This window comes from Microcebus murinus, chromosome 11 (genome assembly GCF_040939455.1).
Source record: "Microcebus murinus isolate Inina chromosome 11, M.murinus_Inina_mat1.0, whole genome shotgun sequence".
Taxonomy (NCBI): domain Eukaryota; kingdom Metazoa; phylum Chordata; class Mammalia; order Primates; family Cheirogaleidae; genus Microcebus; species Microcebus murinus.
Genome location: NC_134114.1, coordinates 54,526,910 through 54,551,096, shown reverse-complemented (window position 1 = coordinate 54,551,096; position 24,187 = coordinate 54,526,910). Strand labels below are relative to the sequence as shown.

At 40.2% G+C, this 24,187-nt stretch overlaps 1 protein-coding gene across 1 annotated transcript in view; it reads right to left on the bottom strand.

Annotated features, from left to right (window-relative positions):
- The window catches only part of SV2C (synaptic vesicle glycoprotein 2C), a 203,030-nt gene that overhangs the window by 155,161 nt on the left and 23,682 nt on the right, over nt 1–24,187 (bottom strand). Inside the window, exon 2 of the mRNA XM_076008131.1 lies at nt 1,298–1,981. Within this exon, the coding sequence (XP_075864246.1) occupies nt 1,298–1,880 (583 nt within the window). The 5' untranslated portion in view covers nt 1,881–1,981. The remainder of the gene's footprint in view (nt 1–1,297; nt 1,982–24,187) is intronic.

The following is a 24,187-nucleotide window of genomic DNA, read 5'->3' as shown; positions in this document are numbered from 1 at the left end:
CCGACCTCCACCCCTTCACATTTCACAATCTGCTTTCGTGGACCCATTTCTTTTTGCTAAGCATAAAGAAACAAATACTAGGAGGGCAGCATATAAAATAAGCAAGTATTGAAGGAATAACAGATGTAAATACTTTTCTCATTCATGATTATCTCTCCTGTGTTGTCATAGAGCAAGTTAGGAAATGGCATTTAATTTTAATCACACAGCACATCTCTCAGCATAAATGATTATAACATCAGTTAACAAAGTCACTAGGTTTCCACAAAATTGTATTCTTTTGTTTTTCAAGTTTTAGTTTAAAGAATTTCCTTGGAAATATAGATACTAAGTATTCTTATTTTCTTTCACAGACTTTGAAACACATGAAGATTTAATATGGATATAAATGTGCAAAAGGGGTTTGAAAATCCTTGTGATTTTATGTACCAATTGTTTGAAGTAGACTCTTAAACTGTTGAGGCTATTTCTCTGTGTACATGTTTCTTGCCTTCTTATTTTCCCTTGCACAAATTCAGGGAGTGTTAACTACAGCTTTGTAAGAATAGGAATCTAAGTGCATGGTAACTCTAAAACAAAAATCAAATCTGTGTCGAGATATTTTATAGAGAGGTCATATTACTTTCAACATATAATTTAAATCTTAATATGGTTTGGAATGGATTTTAAATCATATGAGGAAATGAAGTTTGTCCAGTTTAGGCACAAAAGTATAACCCTGATAAAGATAAAAAGTCGCCTAGAGAAAATTCTCTGAATAAGGCTAATAGAAAAAATAAGCAAACATATACATAGTTTATAGGAAAAATAAAAATTAGTAGGGATCTAAAAATATTTAAACCACAGTATTATACATAAAATTTGAAACCACATTTGTCAAAGTTTTATAGAATTAACCTCTGTATTTAGAAAGGTATCAAGTAAGTTTCAAATAATAGCTTTATTAAATTCCAAGGGCATATCCTTGGAAGTTAAAGGAGAAACCAATGCAACTATTATAACAGTATAAGTTAAAATATACTCTAACTTATCTTGAAACACTTAAAATACAAGTTGGATTGATGGATAGATAGGTGATAAAGAAGGTATAGTAACGTTAACTACTGAATCTAGGGATAGATATATACTAGGTGCTCATTGTATAATTATTTTGATTCTTTTGTATGTTTAAAATTTTTCTTAATAAAAATTTGGTTGGGAAAAACACAGTGCTCTAGATAAGTATTGATTCTATACTTTGATAACTGTGCTCAACAAATAGGCCAGTTTCAGAATCTCACTGACACAATGCACTTACCTAGCCATCCAGACCCAGAATTCGGTATGCATAGGTCTGTCTCAGCGCTGGGCAACACGAAGCCAACGACAAACACCTCCACGCCATCTGCCATCAGAGCCATGCCCAGGACAAAGAAAAGGGCCCACTGAAAGCGACCGTGACCACACTCTTGGATTATCAGCTCATACTGCTGGGCTAGCTCTTCCTCATCAGCTCTCCTCTCGGACTCCAGGTCCCGTCGGTCCTTGTACTCATCGCCCTTGGGTTGCCCCACCGACACTATGCTGTCCTTCCCTTGGTTCATACTGGGGATGCCCTGATACTCCCCTTCGTAGATTTCATCATCTTCATCATGACCCTCGGTAGCTTCACTTGAGCCCTCGTCATCAATGGCTTCCCCATCATAGGTTTCTCCGGGAGGATAGTAGTCATCATCTTCTTCTTCTTCATCTTGGAACCGACTGTAGGACCTCTGGGTATATTCGTCCTGGGCCCGGTCCACAGCTTGATTCACCTTCTTTACTGTTTGTTTCTTCACCTCTCTGGCGATGTCCTTGGCACCCTTCACCAGTGAAGTCCTGTCCTTGTAAGAGTCTTCCATCGTATCTCAACCGCTGGCCAAGGCGAAGATGGGACTTTTTCACAAGCTCTGTTCAGTGGTTCAGCCCTGACAGCATCATCCACTTCGAGTTTAAAACAGAACTGCAAAAGAAGAAGAACCAAAGGAGATGTTTATTATTCCTTTTCCATATCTTTCCACCATCTACTTCTTGGTCTCTTTTTACTGCCCCAAAGACGAAAACACAGAATTAGCTTTTCATTTTTTGATCTCACTGTACACAAGTACATCTTATGCTGGTTCTATGCTTAAGTGTGAATAGCACTTGGAATATTTAGGGTTTTTACTGTTACTGTTGTAAGGATTTCTGCCCCAAGGGTAACATGACCCTGTAAGGCCCCAGGGCATTCTCCTGAGAATAAAACAGAGTATCTTGTCCCTTTAAAAGCACACCCAACACATTTATAAAGTGCTATATGGATATACCTTGAGAAAAATGTCACTGCTCACAGACACACACACACACACACACACACATACTGAAAGGCAATCACTTGAGTATTAGAAAAATCCTGCTGGATCTTATTCCCTCACACTAGGAAAAAAAAAGCAAGCAAAAAGCTCCATATATAATTGCTATCAAACCATAGTTATATTTGTAAAATTACATTTCCTCCCGATTTTCATTGTGTTTCCTCCCAACAAATGGTAACAGAGACTCCCATGGCACCTCAGACCAACAGTGAGTATTTTCCCCTAGTCTAGCAGTCATACCTGTAGGAAACTGGCAGAATTCACTGGATGATTTTACAGATGTATTTGATATTGAGTTAGAGCATATGCCTTGCTCAGTGGGGGGTCTGCCCTTTCAGAAACCACCCCCGGGGCAAGCAGGGACTGGTAAGCCCAGGTGATGTACCTTCAACCCCACCCTGTAACTGCTCCAGCTTTATCTCTATTTTCTTCATCTCTGGACACCCCCTGCACACACACACACACACACACACACACACATGCACACACCCCCTCCCACCTTGTCCTACTGCCACTCCAGTTAGCTGCTGTCTTGCACTATACACAGCCTGTTATTTGGTTTTATTTCCCACTGATAGCCCTCCATGTCTTGGCTCCTTAAATTCGGGCTGACCTCTTGCTAACACTTATTTCTCTTGTGCATTGAACTGTCTCTTCCAGTGCTTCATGTGAGCCAATGTCAGGCCCATCCTTACATGTGGATGATATAAACTTTAAATTAATTAATTAATCATTAATTCTCTAAGCCCTAAGCTGAAGCACCATTCCAAACATGGATTTATACAATGGTCATTTTTACTTTTTCTTTTTGTGCCCATTATAAAATATTTGATAAGTGGATGTTACAAACACATACTTCACCACGTATCCAAATATCACAAACCAACACAGCAATAAAGACAAAAAGATGTTTGTTTGTAAAAGGACTGTGTTCCATTTTCACTGAAAACCTACACATGCCCAGTAGGCAAAACAGAAGCATGACCTGCATTTTGCAAGGCGACAAAATGAAATTAAAATAAACATGATTATAAGGTGTTTTTTTTTTAACCAAATGTTTTAATAAAGGATTTTCCTGTTTGTTCTCCCTTTTCTTTATTTTTGGAGAACTGAGAGGAAGAGAATGGGAGGCAAGGAGAGATGGGAAAATCCACAGGGATAGTAAGAAAAGATGGGAAAAAGGTGAGAGAAGAGGTGAGGATGGGGTGCTTAGAAACCCAAGAAGGCAGGAAAAAAAAGGAAGGGAGAGGGAGAATGAGGATAATGTTGGAAATTGAGAGATGTTTCCTACTTTAAAAATTAACAGCAAAATTAAAATACTTCACACAATGAATAAAACAAACTGCCATCCCAGCCATAAAATGGACAATGACATTAGACAGGACACATAAGCAACACTGGGAATACCATGGAGGGAGATTCAGACAGCTGAGTTGAAAGTAGAGCCTGAACCCCCATGATGCACTACCCCGGTGCTGTTCATAATGGAAAGCTTCTGCGATAGCTTTTTCTAAGAAATGGTAAATAAATTGACTGCATTTAGATTTTCTGCTTTTGTTTTCAGCCACAGATATTCTTATCACATGGTTTAAGGGGCTTTTACCCTCCAAATGGTCCTTGGGTAGAAGCCACTTCTATAAAAGGCAACAGGCATGGTGTCTTACATGTCATGTTTATGACTTAAAAAGTAGACAATTCTAATTCCTAAAGTAATCTAATCACTCGAGCAATGAAAAATAAAGTAAAGAAGAATTTCATGATTAAACATCCATCTCCAGTTAAAAATGCTTTTTGCAAAAAATCTTGGTTTTAATTCTGGAGCAAAATAAGACATGTGTGTATATAAGTTCTCTCTCTCTCTCTCTTTTTCATTCATAAGTTCTCTTTTTGACTCCAGGTTCCTCATCCCCAAAATCAAAGCTCCAGCTAAATTTTCAAATCCTTGATGGCAAAGATTTGGCTTTTTAGTTTATAGTCTCACTAAAGCAAAAAAGATTTTTCAGTGCTGCCCTCAACAAGGGCAAGTGTGAAGACATTTTAAAATTCTATACAAAATCAGATACTTGTAGATGTCGCCATTGAGGGAAACTGGATGAAGGGTATAGGGGATCTCTATTATTTCTTCCCTACATGTGAATCTACAATGATCTCAAAATACAAAGTTAAACACACACAGAAATAAATTTGTATCATCCGTATAAAGCATTCTTGGAAAATGTGCTGGATGCTTGGCTAGTAGGCAGATTAGTCAGAGGCAGAGTTATAGTCTATGGCTGTTACCTCTCTCTGATAAAAAGCTTGGCTCATTCCAGAGATCACTAGCAAAATGGTGGGTTGACATCTGTACTGGAAGGTCACGCCTGCATTAAAGCAGGAGTTCTCTAGGTGGGGCCTATATACCAGGTGTGCCCTGTAAGAAGGTCCACCAGCAGCTGCTTATAGCATCGTCAATATTTGCAGAAAATACTCTTTTCTTTTTGAAATAAATTACCACTACATAATATGTGCCAGGTACTATTTCAATGAAAAACAAAACAAAACCAACTACCTTGATTTTGTGCATATTATATGTCAGGCACTGTGCTAAGAACTTTGTGTATATCCTTTTATTGTTTTTTTAAACCTCACTTCAGTCCTACAAAATAAACATTATTTTCTCTGTTTTATAAATGTGAAAATTAAGGCTTAGAGAGATTAAATAATCAGCCCAGGCTGGGCGTGGTGGCTCCAGCTTGTATCCCAGCACTTTGGGAGGCTGAGGTGGGAGGATCACTTGAGCCAAGAGTTGGAGACCAACCTGAGCTACACATCAGCTCTACAAAAGACGTCATCTCTACAAAATATAGAAAAATCAGCCAGGTATATGATGCATTCCTATAGTCCCAGCTACCACGGGGGCTGAGGCAGGAGGATCCCTGGAGCCCAGGAGTTTGAGGTTGCAGCGAGCTATGATGACATCACTGCACTCTAGCCTGGGCTACAGAGCGAGATCCTGTCTCAAAAAAATAAATAACTAGCCCAAGGTCACAAAACTTGTCAGAGGAGGTGCTGCCCTCCAGCTCAGATGAGTCTGATGTCAAATGCTTGTCCCTTATCTTCACCCACCGCATAAGACCTCACTGAGGTCTTATGAAACACGGCAGACTTATTCCTACTCATTCTGGTCACTTTCTTTGCCTATGCTGACATTGTCTTCTAAACCTCTCCTCTCCATCATCTTGTGTGTTCATAAATAAAGAGAAGTATTGTGATATCTTTCATCAGTGTTGTGCTTTATATGGATAATAATTTCAGAATGTGGTCTTGTTTGTTCAGATAAATGACCCCAAGATGGAGGCTGTACCTCAAAAGGTGACACAGCTGCGTTAAATAAGATGCTAGCGGGCCAGGAGGGCAGGGAAGCAGGCAAAGCCATGAAACGCTAATAACTTCTGGTTAAGTACGTGATGCCCCTTCTCATTTACTCAACTTGGTTTTCTTCTCCACAAAATAAGGGTAATAACTATCTTACAGTGTTGTAAAGATTAAATAACTCATTTACACTGGTTCTGGGGCAGAATTTGACATAATATAGTAAGTGCTTTTCATTCAGTTTCCCCGAAGCAGGCTGAGCTGCAAGAGTCAGGTGCAGAACATTTACCAAAGTGCAAGGGGTGGGGGGCATGCAGGCTGGGGAGGGGGCGATGGAAGCAGGACTGCAATTTCAAGCAGAGTCCCATGGAGGGAGCTTCAGCCTGATCTGGCAGAGAAACTCCGGAAGGTAAGTTAGGCCTCAGCGTCATTCCTCACCCAAGGCGGAGGTGCTGGGCTTTCACAGCCCCAGGCCTGCAGCCTGCAAGTCTGTAGGCTGAGGCCCCCCAGGGGTGAGGGTGGAATGCAGGAGCTTCCCCCTCGCTGCAAAGAAAGGCAAAGCAGTTCTAACAGCCCTAGGACAGTCCTCTGAAGAAGAGGTAAGGCACTGGCGGGAGGAAGCAAAGGCACACAGAAGCCACGTGGGGAGAGCCCAGAGACACAAATGGGAGCCAGAGCATTGACAGTACCTCCTACAATATGCACGTAATAAATACTTGTTTACATGCCCTGCTCATCGTGCTGAGCTGTCGGGCTCATGGCAGATCAAAAACTACATGTATAGAAACGCTGTTTAAACCAAATAACATTCACAGCAAAGTGTATCTGATATAGTGAAGATATGATAATCATTTTGCACAAGTATGTAAAATATAAAAAAATAAGTTACACACATAAATGAGAGTTATTCTGGCAAGACACATTTTTGGTTTTTTTTTTTTCTTCTTTGATGGTTCAGGACAAACAGTATGTATCCAATAACATTGTTTACTATTTCAAAACTATCCTACACAAGCTCCCAAACTACATAACCCTCATGCATACACAGATGTTTTTCATCAAAAAATCTTAGATAGCTCCTCCTCATCCTCAAAACATTCTAGAATCTTCTGGAGGCTGGGAAAGTCTATTGTTCTAATAACTATCTATACAGCTTTAAAGCCATTGTGCACTCATAGAGTAATGATAGCAATAATAGCTAACCTCTTATTATGTCGGCCATGTGCTGAGCCCTTCAGACGTAGCATTGCAAAATAATCCTCACAACAATAGTATGGGGTTGGCACTTTTAAAATTCCCATTTTACAGATGGGGAAATTGAAACCTGCTTAGTAAGAATTCAAACCTCGGCAAACCTACTCCAGAGCCCAAGCACTTACCCACTACAATACTATCTTTTAGTGGAAACGGGAGCCTGCACTGGAAAAGCAGAGCCAAAACAGCAGAGCTGTGGTGGAAGACAGCCCACACTCAGGTGGAACAGGGATCCGTACTTGCTGGTGTCTAGTGGGCTGGGATTAGGCAGAGAGGTTCATTATATACCAACCCTCTTCTCCTCTCCTCCTAAGCTTGGATCTAACGCAGACATTCAACACAGCAGACAAATGGTGACCGAATTGCCAGTTGATCAAATAATTGCACCCAAACTTTATTGCTGACACCACACCTTCCTCCCAATTCAGGTAGACTGGGCTACACAGGACTCCTTCCTGGGGTGGGGGGGTCCGAGAGGCTGTCCATGGAGCTCTCCACACTGAGCACATATTTGAGATGAAGACATAGATATTGACCCATCATCCCAGCCTATCCAAATCTTTGACCTCAGATGTTTATCAGTTAAGGATGCCTCTTGCCCTCCAACCCTCTAAACTCCCCATATGTGTGAATTCCCATTCTTCAAGGTGCAGTTCAAAAGCCACTTCTTTCATGACATGATTTCCTTTCATTATTGCTCGACCTAATCACACCTTCTAAGCTAAGTGCAGCTGGTTTCCTCCTGGCATTCAGCCATGTCTTCCATTGTGCTTCTCGATATATGGGATAGTCTTCCCCATTACAGTGTAAGTTTCCTGAAAACAGGAACCTAGTAGAATAAATCTATAAAGCAATGTTACAAGCACCATAAGAGAGCCAACTCTTTGATGTCCCCTTTCTTTATGAAGGGTTGTCTGGACCAGCAGTCTCCAAAGTACAATTTGTAATTTGCTCTGAGGGGGAAAAGTTCTATGGTCTTATAAATTTGGGAAGTTTCTGTCTTATATTTCATATGTCCTTCTCTAGGAGAGTCACAATGCAAAGCCTGTTATAAAGAACCTTGCTTAAATTTGTTACTCCACCTTCTCCAAAGTTTCCTAATGACAGAATTTCCCACCGTCAACCTTACGCCAATAAACAATCCTCATTATACACTATGGAAATACTATATTACGATGAACACTAAAATCCTTTAAAATTCTAACATCTCTAGTATAAAATACTGTAACACTCTCTAATTAGAATTAATTGAGGGAAGCAGGATAAAAGCGAGAAAATCTACATTAAAATATTATAATATTTCTAAAATAAAACACATTATTTCTTTCAAGTCTATCAAAAACTGAAACTAAGTTTTCCAAATGTAATCGCTTACAATTTTTAAGCAGACTTGCTATAAAAATAGAGTGTTTAGCATATCTGCATATTTTTAAGTAATAAGTCATTCAAAGAGCCTGGAAAGTTTGACTTTAAGTATATTAACATTAACATTCTTTTGTAAATGCAATTTTGACACAATTAATTTACTCTTTGAAGAATGGATCTACTAAGCCAGGGTAAACTTGACCTCAGCAGTTGTCCAAATTTCCACAAGCTCCAGATTAGTTAAATCGAAAGGCCTTATGCAAATAACAAACCCGTGTACATAGATGAACTTTTCTGAAGGTCCTAGACCTCCTAGTAGAAGGAATATTCTCAGGTGAGTCAAAGTGGGCAGTGGCCTCATTTGAGGAAATATCTGAATTCAATTTACCATAAAAATTTTCTTTCTGATTATAAAACTAAAACATGTTTTTTTGAGAAATAATTGGACCAACTCACACCAATTAGGATGGCTACTAGCAAAAAACAAACAAATAGAAAATAACAAGTGTTGGCAAGGATGTGTAGCCCTTGTGCCCACTGTTGGTGGGAATATAAAATCCTATAGCCTCTGTGAAAACATTATAGCAGTTCCTTAAAAAAAATAGAATTACCATATGATCCAACAATTCCACTTCTGGGTATATACACAAAAAATTGAGAGCAGGTTCTCCAAAAGATATTTATTATACATCTATGTTCATAGCAGCGTTATTCGCAGTAGCTAAAACATAGAAGCAACCCAATGTCCATCAACTGATGAATAGATAAGCAAAATGTGATGTACACACATTATACAATGGGATATTATTCAGTCTTTAAAAGGAGGAAATTCTGACACATGTCACAACATGGATTAATCTTGAGGACATTAAGCTAGGTGAAATAAGTCAGTCACAAAAAGACAAATTCTGTATGATTCTATTTATATGAAATCCTTAGAGTAGTCAGAATCATAGAGACAGAATGCAAAATGGTAGTTGCCAGGATGTGGGAGAAGAGAGGAATGAAGAGTTCTTGTTTAATGGATATAGAGTTTCAGTTTAACAAGATGAAAAGAGGGAGACAGTTGGTGGTGATGGATGTACAACATTGTGAATATATTTCATACCACTGACTGTACATTTAAAAATAGTTAAGTGGTAAATTTTATGTTATATGTATTTTATCAAAATTTTAAAATTGGGAAAAAAGCAATAATTGGAAAACTCAGAAAGTCCTAAAGAATAAAATAAAAACTATGTATATTTCTATCACCCAGAGATGTCAACTCTTAACAATCAGCAATTTTACTTCTAATATTTAGAAGTGATTGATTTAGAACATACTGTACATTTAGAGTTGAAGGCCTTCTTGGATTTCTCTATTATCTCTAACTATTTGAGTGTGAATTTTCCCATTTGTTACGTTAGTGACTATCTCAAACAGGACAGGACTTTATCACACGTTTAATAATTCTTGGCTGTGAGCCCATCTTTGGTAGTAGTGGTTCTCAAAAGTATGGTCTCCGGATTCCCAGAAAACCACCAAGATTATCCAAGAAATCTGTGAGGTCAATACAATTTTCATAACAACAGAAGAATGTTATTTGATTTTTTTATTCTCATTTTTTCATGAGTGTACAGTGCCATTTTCAGAGGCTACATGATAAATAGCAACATCATTGCTCTGATGATTAATAAAATGTGCACTTGCAGATTCTTTAAAAAATTTTTTTAATTGGCACATTATATTAATAATTGTACATATTTATGGGGTACAAATTTGATGTTTTGACACATATAAACATTGTGTAATGATCAAACCAGGGTTGTTAGCGTATCCATCACCTAATGCACTTATTCTTCCTCTGTGGTGAGAACAATCAAAAACCTCTTGTCTAGCTATTTTTAAATATCCAATACCTTATTGCTTTATTTATAGATTCTTATGTTTTAAAAGTTTCTCAGTTTTAGTTTTTAATATAGTAAATATCAATAGATATAACCCAAGAAAAGCTCCCTTGTCATCAATAATTTTTAAGAGTAAAAAATGAGTCCTGAAACTAGAACAAAAAATTCAGAATCACTCTTCTATAGGAAGAGCTTGGACCCTGCATTGTGGAGGCTTCCCTATAGGGTTTTTTGTTGTTATTGTTTGGGTTATTTTCCTTTAGGGTTTTGAGGTTGCATCTGCTAGAGGTTTGTAGGGGTCATGAACTTCTGAGCTGGTTTTCTGATCAGTGGCTCAGTTCTAGATTTCCACATTGTGCTGAGATAATGGTGGGCTCAGGGTTTGTATCTCAGGTGGGTGACCTGTATGTGGTGCACAGTTGTGGACTGTCCCTTCTTCTAGGTGGGGATGGGCAGTGTATTCCTGGCTCTCAGCTTGCCTGCTGTCCATGTCCTTGTCATACCTTGGAAAGTAGCGTCAGTGCCCACAAACTGCTATGCCTTCCCATTTCTGGCATCTGAGGATTTCTATTTCTTCCCTTTGAGGTCAGCTATTTACTATCCAAGCAGTATTTTGATATATCATCCATGCATGTGAAATAGGATGTAAGATGGAGGAGAGGGGATTTAGCATGTGCTCTATCCACCATCTTGACCCAGAGGTTGACACATGTAAACCTGCTTTAATCGTGCCTTTATATTGACATTTTTCTCAGGTTTTTTAATATCCTTATACCATTTGTATTTATGGTGTGCCATAATTCATTTAACCTGTCTCCTGTCATGGGGCATGTATTTGTTTATATTATTTGAGTATTATTAATATGTAATGATGCATACTCATGTGGTAGATCCTACTGAGAATTTCTGAGGTCAAAAGGAAGACCTAGTTGTGAAGGTTTTTATATATAATATCATATTGCCCTTCAGAAAGGTTGTGGCAATTTATAACTTCCAGAAGCACGTAGGAAAGCCATTATTTCCAATACTGCAAACTGGCAGATGCTACCATACTGGCAGATGGTCTAAATGGACCCAGCATTCAAAAATGGACACCACCAGATTTGAAAGGGACCAACAGTGAATGTGGTAATGACCACTCAAAGTGAATGTGGTCATGTTCTCACCTAGATTGGAAATTCAAAGTCGAGACTAGTTTAAAAAAAATGATGTTTTAACATTTTAAGTTGCATTCGATTACTTGTAAAATTGAACGTTTCTTGTGAAATCTTTTATCCATTTTTGTGTGAGGTGTATAGTGGATTGAATGGTGGCCTCCAGAAGGATGTACTAACGCCCAGAACCTGTGGATGTGGCCTTATTTGGAAAAAGATATAATTATGTTGAGGTTCTTGAGATGAAATCATCCCGGATTATTCAAGTGGTCTGGAAATCCAAGGACAAGAGTCCTTATAAAGACAAAGGAAAGAAGACACAGATACAGACGGGGAGATGAAGATGAAGGCAGAGATTAGCATTGCCACAAACCAAGGAACACCTGGGTTCACTAGAAGCTGGAAGAGGTTCTCAGGGAGAGTGCAACTCCGCTAATATCTTGATTTTGGACTTTCAGCCTCCAGAACTGTGAGAGAATAAATTTCTCTATTTTAAGTCACCTAGTTCATTAGGATTGTATTAAGTGTATAAATTAGTTCCAGAACTGAAAGTATTAAAACAGTCATCTCATTCAGAAATAGAATATAGCTATTATCAAAGTTGTCTTTTATGTAACTCAGTGAAGTTTAGGTGTTTTCTTCTTCATTTACTGTGTCAGTTATTTAATGAAAAAGATACATACATATATACATATATAAGTAAACATTTAAAAAAATATATTTATTTGTATAGTTTCCTATTGGTTTCTCAAAACCATGATATATATCCTGGCCACAAACTTTAGTTTCTGCCAGACCCACTGGGTAGATCAGGAAATGTGCTCTCTCCTGCAGTAAAACATCAGCAACCGCAGGAAGCAACTCTCTGAATTTCATTCGTGGCATAGAAATGGATGAGCTACAAATACTGCATCAGACTTGCTAGAGGATAATTCAGAGGGAAGGCTCTCAACCACACTGACAGTCCTAGCTCAGTTTTCCTCTCCATAGCCTTCTGCAGACCTGAGCCCTTCTCCCTGCAAAGTTGCTCCTGCAAGAAGGCTGGGAGAGTGCCTTCAGAGGAGCCCCGGGACAGCACAGGACTTCAGGCTCCCATCCCTAAGTAGTTACTAGGGCCCTATCACCCGTTGGGGAAGACAAATGCCTGAGGAGCATCAAAATCATCTGCATGATAAAGCATAAGCAGTGATAAAACCAACTGTCATATACAACTCCTACTCTTAGGTAACAGTGAGGCATTCTGTTCCTCGAAATGACCAAAGACACTCTGGCAGATGGTTTAAATGGATCCAGCATTCAAAAATGGACACCACTAGATTTGAAAGGGACCAACTGTGAATGTGGTAATGACCACTCAAAGTGAATGTGGTCAGTTCTTCCTCTTTCACTGGGACGAATGAATCACGTGAGGGACACTCACAGAGAAACAAAGCCAGGAAGGAGACTTCCCTTAACAATTTTGCTTATCTCCCCTGGGATTAAAGATCCAATCACTCATTCAGCGAGTACTTATTCAGCAGCCATGGTGTGCCAGGCACTCTTCAGGGAGCTGAAAATCAGAGACTGAACAAAACACACAAGGTCCCTGAGGGTATACAGCTTTCTTTCTAGAGGCAAGACATAACAAAACAAAGAAAAGTAATTCCGTGCAGTGGTGAGTGCTACAAATAAAAATAAGGCAGGGTACGGGGTTAGAGCACCTCTATCCCATAGAACAATCATGATGATGGAAATGTTCTATATCTGTACTGTCCAATAAGAATGGGGCAATTTAAATTTAAGTGACCACATGTGGCTAGTAGCTACTCTATTGGGTGGTGCAGAGTTAGCAAATGCAGGAGATGCTGCTATTCTGGGAAGAACAGTCAGGGTAGGAGACTCTGAACAGAGGAATTTGAAGAGAAGCCTGATTAAGACCCAAGGCATAAGCCATGCTGCTACCAGGGGCTCAGAGTTTTCCAGACACAGAGAACAGCAAGAGCAAAGGCCCTTGAGCTGAGAATGGCAAGGAGGCCGGGTGGCAGAGCAGAGTCAGGGAGAGGGTATCAAGGAAGTGGCTGGGATAGACTGCCCAGGGTTTGAGGGTCACAGTAAGGGCCTTAGGTTTTAGTCTAACACAGATGGATTTAGAGTAGGGCAGTGACAAGATCTAGAAGAATGTAGCTTAGTGGAGTATAAAACAAGGAGTTCTTTTAAACATTTACCTAAACATTGGTGATTCTCTCTTTTACTAGATTTCATTAGCCTTGCTCTTTCACATTTTTTTACCCTTTTTACTCTGACAATCATCTTATGATGAATACGACAACTTCAAAATAAAGGCAGCATTTATTAAATGTCTTTAAAGACAAGTTTGAGGAAGGAGAGAGACAGTCAGAGGGAAAGTTCCTCAGTACAGACAGAGCAAAGAGAAAACGCCAACTCTTAGTTGCACCTGGGAGGTGCTTAACAAGTACCTGTGATCATCTCCCCTTTTCCTTCGCTCAATCTCTCAACAGAGCTCTTACAAAATAACATTAGCTTACCTTTCCTCTCCTTGCCCATCACTGGAAGTAGAAGGAAAAAAAAGGGACTCAGACAATCTATAAACTAGATACTCCTAACTTACGAAGTTACAAGTTGGCTATAGAGCCAGTCAAATTCCAGTGCTGGGCCCAAAGATGGAAGTGCCCTCACACCCAAAGATGGAAAACCAAAAGCAGTTACATCATCCATACACTACCTCAGTGGAGCAAACACACAGTTGCTGTTAAATTTATACAGAAACTCTACAACATCCCTTGAGGTGTCCTGGACATGCTAAAATGACCTAAATTATTAGACATAAACAGTGATCTCGTTTATGAGTCAGACACACACCTGGGCTCTGGTACTGCCTTTGCCATCCACTAGCTTTGGGACACTAGTGCAAAATGGGAAAGGACAGTGCTATTGTGAAGATGAAATAACATCAAAAGGCAAAACTTGGTATGTGGTATCTACTCAGTAAATGCTAGATTAAGTGAATTTGAAGAAGAATAAAAAGAATATGATTTATAAATATAATTCATCATCCAGCAGTGATAATGCTAGCAATTTCCTTTTTTGAAAGGAAAAATGATTGTTAAACACCAGTTGGCCGTGCCCTTCTCGGAAAAGGCTCACCCATTGTGTTTACTGCTGTTGCTGAGCTACACACCCTGGGGTGCAGCCTGCAAAGGAAAGCTCCAAGAAGAATGTCTACTTGTCTGCCTTTTCTGAGGGAATCAGGGCAATGCGATTAGCATACTTGGAGAGTTCTAATGCAATTTAAAGGCAAAGCCCGATTTAGCAAGTCTGCCCCTTTCATATTACATTGATAAGGGCAAAACACTTTTTCCTGGACCTCAGGAAACTCCCGGAGATGTCAACGAGGGGAGGAAACAGAGCCCCCAGGGCTTGAACTGTTCTCCTTGTACTGCCTGGAAATGACAGCTTTTTTCTTTGATTTGTCTACATTTGACTTAGTAAACTTTTCATTTTGCAAGGTTCCTGGGGTGGTGGATATAAGCAGCTGCTTTTGTTTACTTCCACAACTCCTGATGAAACTGAGCCCCTCCTGTTGAAACTAACCCCCAGGGCATTATCCCCAGGGGATGCTGTACTCATTGTTTCCCTTGCTTGTGGCCTTCAGAAGGGAGGCACCAGAGACTTTCTGAACAGCCGCATCAGCGCCCTGTAGCTATAAGAGGGTGAAGCTTTGAGACCAAGATATTTTAGTGGTGTGCAAGTCCCCACTGAGCCCTCTGCCAAGGAAGAGAACTGGAGCGTTCATTTATTCAGCCTTCCGTGTTCTGCCCAGGGTTCTGTTGGTGCATAAAAGGAGAGCAAATGGGTGCTTTCTCCTCTCTTTTCCAAAAAACCCTCTTCTTTACTGTCATTGGGGGGAAAAGCTGCTAAATTAATTCATACCCAACATATAAATAAATGGTTAAGGAATTCCTAAAGTACTCCTTCCTTCTCTGAGGTATTTCTTTTTTAATTCCTTAGTCCAAGAAAATGTGTAAATTGTGGAACTTCAAGCACGGTAGTTGGGTTTATAAGATAGATATTGGGGGACAGGAGGGACTTCTTGGTTTGATTCCTCCCAAATGGGCTACTGCGTATTCCACCAATGTATGAGAACTGACCTGGCCCCAAAGCAGCAGTCACAAGAGGAGTCAGGGTTCATCCATCCACCCCGTAACACTACAAGCTCTGCAAGGGAGGGAGCCATGTTTTGCTTCACCTCATATTCTTAGTACCCAAGGTCATGCTGAAGATTCATTCATTCATTCACTCATTCAATGCACTGTTACTTTGCATCTGCCACACAGTAGGGTGCATACTGTCCCTAGACTGTATGCATACAGAAATTAAAGGTACAGGCCCTCACCATCAAGGGATTTTCCATTTGGTGGGAACATCCAGCAAACAAACAGATAGGTGTCCTACAATGGGATTAGAGCCATGTGCTGGCACATGGCATTATGGGTATCATGGGCAGAGCGGGATCTAAACTGAGCTAGCCAGGCAAAGGGTGAACAAGTAGAGGCATTCACTGACCAAGCACTTGTTTACTAAAGGACATAGTAGGAATCCTAGGGGATAGATATAGGTTGAAATTTTAAAAAGCCACAAACATATACTGAAAGTCCTTTGCACTCCTGCATCTGTGTTGGATGCAGAATAAACAAAAGTGAAAACAAAACCTGACTTCCAATGCCTTCTCCAACTGTCATGCTTCTGGGGCCAACAGTGTAACTCAACCTTGACCATATTCTCCAACATTAAAGATTTCTGTTTCTTCCATTAGCTTTTAGTGTCTCAACTCCCTGACATTGTTATCCACTACAAATTAGCACCCTGGAAAAAGATATAAATGCACTTTTGTGATTGATGGAAATACATGACTGACATCTGACTATACACAACATTGTTTTCTGAAATTCATTCCAAGGAATATTTAAAAAGTATTCCTAAAAAAAAGATATAGGGCCAAATATGTCAAAGGAAACACATGTCACTTTCTCACCACTTCCATGGCTCATTACCTGGCCCCAGCCACCATCGCTTATCACCTGAACCCTGTAAGGGCCTCTTACTGGTATTGCTGGTTCTACCTTTGCTCCTTTGAGTCTCTTCTCATCACAACAGCAATGAGAAATCCTATCCAAAGGTATGGCAGAAAACACCACTCCCCTACTAAAAACACTCCAGGTGCTAACGTCCCATCCTCTTGTCCCTACGTCATGACATATTTCTTATTTGTTCATGTCTGTCTCTCCTCATAAACTATAGTCTCCATGAGAAAAGGAACTTTTTCTATTTTGTTCTCAGCTAAATTCCAACACCTGGAAGAATGCTGGACATATTCTAAAATTATTTGTTAAATGACTGAATAGAATACTAAATTAAGCAAAGTTAAATCTTTTTCTTTTTTCTTTTTTGCAGGCCTCCTCAGAGCCTTTGATGTGCTAATGTGGATTGTGACCTTCCAAGAAAGGGGAAGGGTGGCATCACCCAGACTTATCTGACCTTAAAGGGCTTCACTGAGAAAGACTCTTCTAGAACAAGCCTCCTCAGAACTAGTGTCAGGGAACTCTCATTAGGGGCGACCCACATGAAGGATGAAAGCATTTTCCTGGTGTTGCCAACAGAGGGTCCACTCACAAAAGACCAAAGCCTTCTTTGCTAACAAACATGACTCACACAATACAGGGGCAGGGCAAACACCACTGCCTCTCCCTACAATCCCAGGAAAGCAAATTAACTTTGATGTTTCCTGGTCTAATCTTGGGGAGGCGAATTAGCCTGATGCTATCACTGAGTAGCAAACGGTTTCTGCCATGGCTGCACGGTCTGGAGAGAGATGCTTGCCTTTGTCTTCCGGTCTCCATCAGCAGCAACGAATCTAATTATAGCGGTCCCATAGGTCACTCTCTAAATGGAAAGACACTGCTGAAAATACTCAGAGTGGAGGGAGAAGGACGAAATATATTTCTTTGCTGGAAAAAGTGCCTTACTTTTACCCTCTCTCAATCTCTCTAGCATAATTCACACGAAGTGGTTTTAAATATCCCTCATTAATAACCACCTTTGCTAGAATCACAAGAAAATCATATGTGGTTCTTTAAGAAAGACAAGTCTAGATTAAAAAGAAAGAGAGAGAAAAGAAAAGAAGAAAAGAAAAGAAAAGAAAAGAAAAGAAAAGAAAAGAAAAGGAAAAGAAAAGAATTTGGGAAGAAACTTATCATCCAAAGGGTTATTAAAAAAATAACTCCAAGGCCATTGGCGTCATCAGTCTGGCACAGTCACTGAGAGCCTGAGGCGGCAGCAGCAGGAGAAGGGGACGGTGCGGAGACCAACAAGGAGGCACAGCCTGGGCCCTCAGAAGTCACTCTAAGTAGGGACTCCAACCCTGCTACTGCTATCTGGAAGATGCACAGCATGCCGTGGGGGTGCTGGGCACACAAAGGGCCAGGTCACCTGGGCTGGGATGGATGCATTCTGCTCATCTGCTAGGAGGCAGAAAGGTCTTCAGGCTGAGTGTGGGCTCTGCCTTATAGTGGATTCTATTTGAAAGCAATACCAGTAGGTGTGTGCACCAGACTTTGAAAGATTCGCTGCTATGAAAGTGATCAGTGACTTGGGCTTTGACAGAATATTTGAGACATTTGGACTTTTAGGACTAGCCCTACAAGTCTGGGGGGAAAAAAAAAACAGCAAAATAAAATAAAATAAAAAGTAAATGGCTATTTTCCCCCTGGCAGGAAGTGGTTTCATCTGCTTTAAATTGAATTTTTTACTTAAGTGAGAGCTTTTTGTTCTAATGATTTCAAAGATCCTAAAAGGTTCTCTAAATGTAAGCGGAGTCAGTCAGACTTGTTTGCTCCCTCTGCATCCCTCCCTGCCCACCCAAAACGTTTCCTCGCTTGGTGCCTAATACAGAAACCACAGTACAGGCAATATTCAACTCCTAGCCCTTGGATCTTCAGGGACATGCATTCATGGGGTGTCATCTACATAAGCACATTAACGTATGTAAAGTAATGTCACCTACATTATACCATTTGATCCTCATAAGTACTTAGGGCAGATCTTATAGAAAACGAAATTGAGATGGAGAGATGTACTGGGACTGGCCCCGAGTCACATAGAGCCAGTTCTAGTCAATGTGAACCCCAGTCTAAGACTTCTGGCTCTGAATTCTGCTCTCTTTCAGCTGCCCAGCCATGAGGAACTTCAAACACCCATGCTCTTAGCACTGAAATGGTAAGCAGGCTACACTGTGCCAGCTTTCGGATGTATTTCATCCCATCCTGACTTCAGAATTCAATTTCTAATTTCTCCATAAGCCACAAACTGGGAACAGAGCCGCATTGCAATGTCGGTGCTGATAGGCTGCAAGACTCACCCCCTCCCCACAATTCACTCTGCACCCATCATCGAGGGCAGTGATCAAATGTGTGCCTCAGCACAATTCCTACAAGTCAGAGGCTCCATAAACCCAGAGGGTCTGCTGAATTAGATTAATAGCTCACTCAGGAACATGCCTTTGCTTGAGAGAGCGCCCTGCCTACTAACTTCATATGCAAATGCAGCAATTCTACCCAAGTGGATTTCTGATCATGCTGCACTGCCAAGGACATTCATGCCCCTACTTCCTGCAGTCACAGAAGAGGCACCAAATGATATTGTCCACCATCCAAGCCATCCACTTCCAAATGAGCCCAACAAATCACACTCTATGCCCTTCATTTCAAGTAAAGGGGGCCTCTTCTGCCCCAGGCCAGCCTTTCATACTAGGGCCCACCCTAATGACCTTGTCTAAACTTGATTGCATCTACATAAAACCTATTTCCAAACAAGGTCACATTCACATGTACAGGGGGTTAGGACTTCAACATATATATCCTTTGGGGACTTCAACATATCTTTTGGGAGGACACAATTCAACCTGTAACACTCATCCTATTACAGAACTGACTGTATATGAAAGGAACCCATATTTGATTATACTTAAGAAGAATTATAACATATTTCATTAGTGTTTTTCCTATAATCATTCCCTCTTAGATCTCAAAATGAGATCTGTAGATACTTTGAGTTTCAGATAGATACTGCTCATGTGACATAGTAAAGGCAAGATTCTTATAAACTCAAGAGACTGAGCCCATTACACCTCCTCAGATATTAGAATAGAAAGAAGAAAAATAGAATATTTATGAGCAGGTATGAACAATCCTATCACTTTCCTTTTCTCCTTTCATTCCTCCTCTTTTACTGCAACTTTCATGTATCTTCAAGTCATATGTAATAATACCATAAGTAGGTAAGACTTGAAAATTAGTTCTCTAACACAAATTCTTTTTTTGAGTCTCTCCCTTTGAGTAGTTAACAGCAAAATGGTTGGTTCCATAATCATATATTCACAAGGACCATCAAAAGAGAAAGAAAGTCAGACAGCCTGTACTCACACCCCTAGTTTACCAGTTATTAGCTGGGGGACCTTGGTATTCACTTCATCTCTAAAGTCAAAAGGACAATGCTGAGCTCCAACAAAACAACAACAGCAGATGTCTTATAAGTTAGTCAATCTCTTCTTTGTCTACACAATGCCAAACCACCAAAGCAACTTGTTTTATCACAATTTAACCAAACTAATGAGTTATCTCCATTTACTTTAGGATGGGAATACTGGACTCATATTTTATTTCCATTTGATGCCTAGATCAAGTAGCAAAAGATAATTTAAGGCTTTACCTTGAAACCAAAACATTGTCTTTCCCATCCTCAAAAGGTTAAATGATATTATGATTACTCAATGAAAAAAAATTTTTTTTCTTCTATAGAAAAAATTTTGTTTTTTCAAAAGAGAAAGGCACTTTCCCCTCTAATATGGTGAAGAACCGAATTCTAAGAACACTTATGCTTTAATATTTTATATAAAAATATAGAAATTTTAAAGCATCCTTAGAACAAGTTCTGCAAATATTGCCCATGTCTCTAATCTTAGCATATCTAATCCTCAGACTCTCTGGTCCCATGTTTCTATCATTGCCTTTCTGTGTGACTCTTCCAAATTCTTTTGCCTAGTCTCTCTGTGTCCTCTTTTATCCCTACATGGGGGACATCACTCCCATTTTCTCTTTTAACTGGCCACATTATGGAACAGAAGTTACTTTAGTATTTTTGTATTATTATATAATTCCCTGTCTCTGTTATTACTTTTTAAAATGGGAGAATTTTTTTAAAAAATGCTTTCTAAATACTAAAAAAATCCTTAAGTTGCTTTCACATCACATGACCTTTTGCTGATTTCCCACCCTCTGCCAATCACGAGTCAGTGACCCTAAAAAAAGGTTTCCTATGCTCCATGAAGACAAACACATCCAAAAAGTATCCTGGAAAACAAATATCTGCAACATTTGCCTACTGTGTTGTATAGACTAAATGTGAGTGACCTTTTGGAAATGTGATTTTTGCATACGTAGGTGTAATGTAAAGTTTAAACGGATCTGTAGATATCTTACTGATTTCAAGAATTAAACACTATTTTTAAATGATTGACCTTAACAAAACACTGTAAAAATTAAACCTGTTAAGAAAATTTCTTTCTTTATGGCCTTCAGATACTCTTATACATCTTATTTTATATCTTTTTGAGACAGAGGCTCACTTTGTTCCTGGGCTAGAGTGAGTGCCATGAGCAATCTCGAACACAGCAATCAGCCTAGCTCACAGCAATCTCGAACTCCTGGGCTCAAGCGATCCTCCTGCCTCAGCCTCTTGAGTAGCTGGGACTACAGGCACTCACCACCACACCCAGCTAATTATTTGTTTCTATTTTTAGGAGAGACAGGGTCTAGCTCTTGCTCAGGCTGATCTCAAACTCCTGAACTCAAGCGATCCTCCCATCTCGGCCTCCCAGAGAGCTAGGATTACAGGCATGAGCCACGTAGCCCAGCCTCTTATATATCTTATGTAATTAATTCTTAACCATCAAACACAGTATCAAATGAAAATGTAATTTAAAATCATCTGAAAACTATAAATTATTATCTGCTTGTTATATGTAAATATGTATGTGCAAAGTCTGACTCATGTGTCAGTCCCATATTCCATAAAACATTTCTTGAACTGTGTTCAGTATATTATAGGTGAGAGAAATATTAATAAGTGTAACTGAATGTTAAACATTTAGAATTCACAAAAGCAACAAGGTCTCATCATTCTCAACTTGTTGGAATTAAATGAAAAGTTTATAATCCTCACATTTTGCAACATTCTGTTGCTCCTGAACTAAAATCCTTCAAAACTTGTTAATTATTTCATTTTTCATTGCTCACTGGTTTTCTTAAGAAGTCTAATGTTGGAATTGCTTATTGTGTCATTGGATTATTTAGTTGTTTCTGGCAGTATTTAATTCTTTTGTGGATTCTTTTTTGTGGTCTACTTTAACTTAAGTGTATAACACATCTCTTGAGCTTCTACTGGTGATCTGAATACATTCATTCTTTTAACATTCAACAGAATTAACTGACTTTCTGCACTATTCTAGGCACTTGGGATGCAACAGTGACAAGCAAGATTGCTGCCTTGAGGAATTTACATGCTAGCACAGGGAGAAACACAATAAACAATAAACATACTAAAATAAATCATATAGTTTATTAAAAGATGATCTATGCCTGGAAGAAAAGAGTAAGGCAAGGGGGAGTGATCGTAGGGAGGGAGTAGGCTGTGGTAATAACTAGGGGATTCAGGGCAAACCTTAAGGAGAAGGGATTTAGGCAATGACTTAAAGGAGGTGAGGGTCATCCAAGAGGTTCTATGGAGTAACAGTGTTCGGGGCAGAGAAGACAAAACAAAATCCCTAAGTCAGGAGCATGCTTTGTGTATTAGAGGAACAGACAGGAGGCCAGTGTGGTTGGAACGGAGTAAGAAAAGGAAAGAGCAGAACATGAACTCAGAAAGGTAACAAGGGGTCAGATGATGCAAAGCCCTGTGGACATTTGTAAGGACTTTGGCTTTTGCTGTTAGTATGATGAGGAGACACTATAGGAATCTGAGCAGAGAAGGCACATGATCTGACTTCATTTTAAGAGACTGCTCTGAGGATGCTGCTACACTGAGGATGGACTCCAGAGGGACCCAAGCAGGAGTAGAGAGATAGGTGGGAGGCTACCTCAGGAATTCAGGTGATTCAAACAGGAGGAGAAGTAGTGGGGGTGGCAGCAATTAGTGGTCAGGTTCTGGCTTTAATTTGAAAGTAGAAGCACAAGGGCTTCCAGATGTGGAGTATGAGAGGAAGAGAGGAGGAAAAAGAATGAATTTTCCATCAACTGAGATGGGGTAGGGCACAGAAGCAGCAGGTTTTGGTTGGGGGTACAGAGAAGGTACCAGCAGTTCAGTTTTTGGACATATTGAATTTAAGCTATTGAAGAGACATCCAGTGGGGATGCTGAGTACGTAGTACTTGTAGTGTGCAGAGCACTGGGCCAAAGGTATACATTTCAAAGCCAATAGCATGTGGCTGGATTTCAAAGGCGTAAGAACAGATGAGATCCTCAAGACTGTGCATGTAGGCAGAGAAGAGAGATGAGAGAGGATTGCACCCCAGATCACTGGAAGGCTAAGAGAGGAAAAACCAGCAAAGTAGCTTGAGAGGGGACCTATGTGTCAGGAGAAGACCAAAGAGTATGCTTTCACTGGAAATTAATGGTGAAAGAGCATCCGGGAGGTGCTCATAAGTCAGCATTCAGCCAGGAGACTGAATGGAGAGTATTAATGTAAGTAATTATTAAATATTAAGTTGCTAAAGAGATAACAAAAAGGGTAAAAAGAAAACTGTAAAGTATCATGAAGGTAAGCATTTCAAGGAAAAAACTACCACCTCTGGGGCTGAGGGAGCAAAGGTATGAGCTTTAGTTAGTGAATAAGCTTAGAGGGAGGGCCCTACAGAGTTAAAACTCAGACTTCTGAGAAGCAGGTGCAGCTTGGCTGGTTTGAGGGACCAAGGAGGGATCCCGTAGCTCTGGAAAGCCTTTGCTAAAAAGGGGGAGTGCTAGCTATCTGGTTCTTGTGGCTGTGAGGGGGCTATGATGAGACAGTGTATTCATTCCTAGGGCTGCCATATAAATTGCCACAAACCTGGTAGCTTAAAACGACAGAAATTTATTGTTTCTGGAAGCTAGATGCCTGGAATCAAGGTGTTGGTGGCAGGGCTAGGATCCCTATGGAGGCCCTGAGGGGGAGTCTGCTCTCTGCTCCATGCCTCTCCTAACTCCTTGTGGGTGCCTGGAATCCTTAGCACATCTTGGCTTGAAGATGAATCATCCTGATCTCTGCCTCTGTCTTCACGTAAACGTCTTATAAGCACACCAGTCATTGGATTTAGGGCCCACTCTAATCCAGTAATTCATCGTAATGAATTTCATCTGCAAATACCCCACTTCCCAATAAGGTTACATGCTGAGGTTCTGGGGAACATGACTTTTTGGAGGACCCTATTCAACCCACACAGACAGGTTCTGCAACTGTTGGGGAAACACCTGTGAACTGCAATCATCTGCTGCAACAGGAAGGAACTGCCTCTTGTCGGGTGAAGAAGTTTTCTAAGGCATGACACTCACAAGAGCCACATGCAGACAAGAAGCTCATGGGAAGCAAAGGAGAAAGAGCAGCCCCCTTCCTCCTCCAGCTCCGTTTAGTATCTCCCTCTAGTATCTCCTAATGTGGAGCTATCTCAGAAATCTAGTTTGCAGAGTCCCATCTCCAGCATTATAAACAGAAAGGTAGG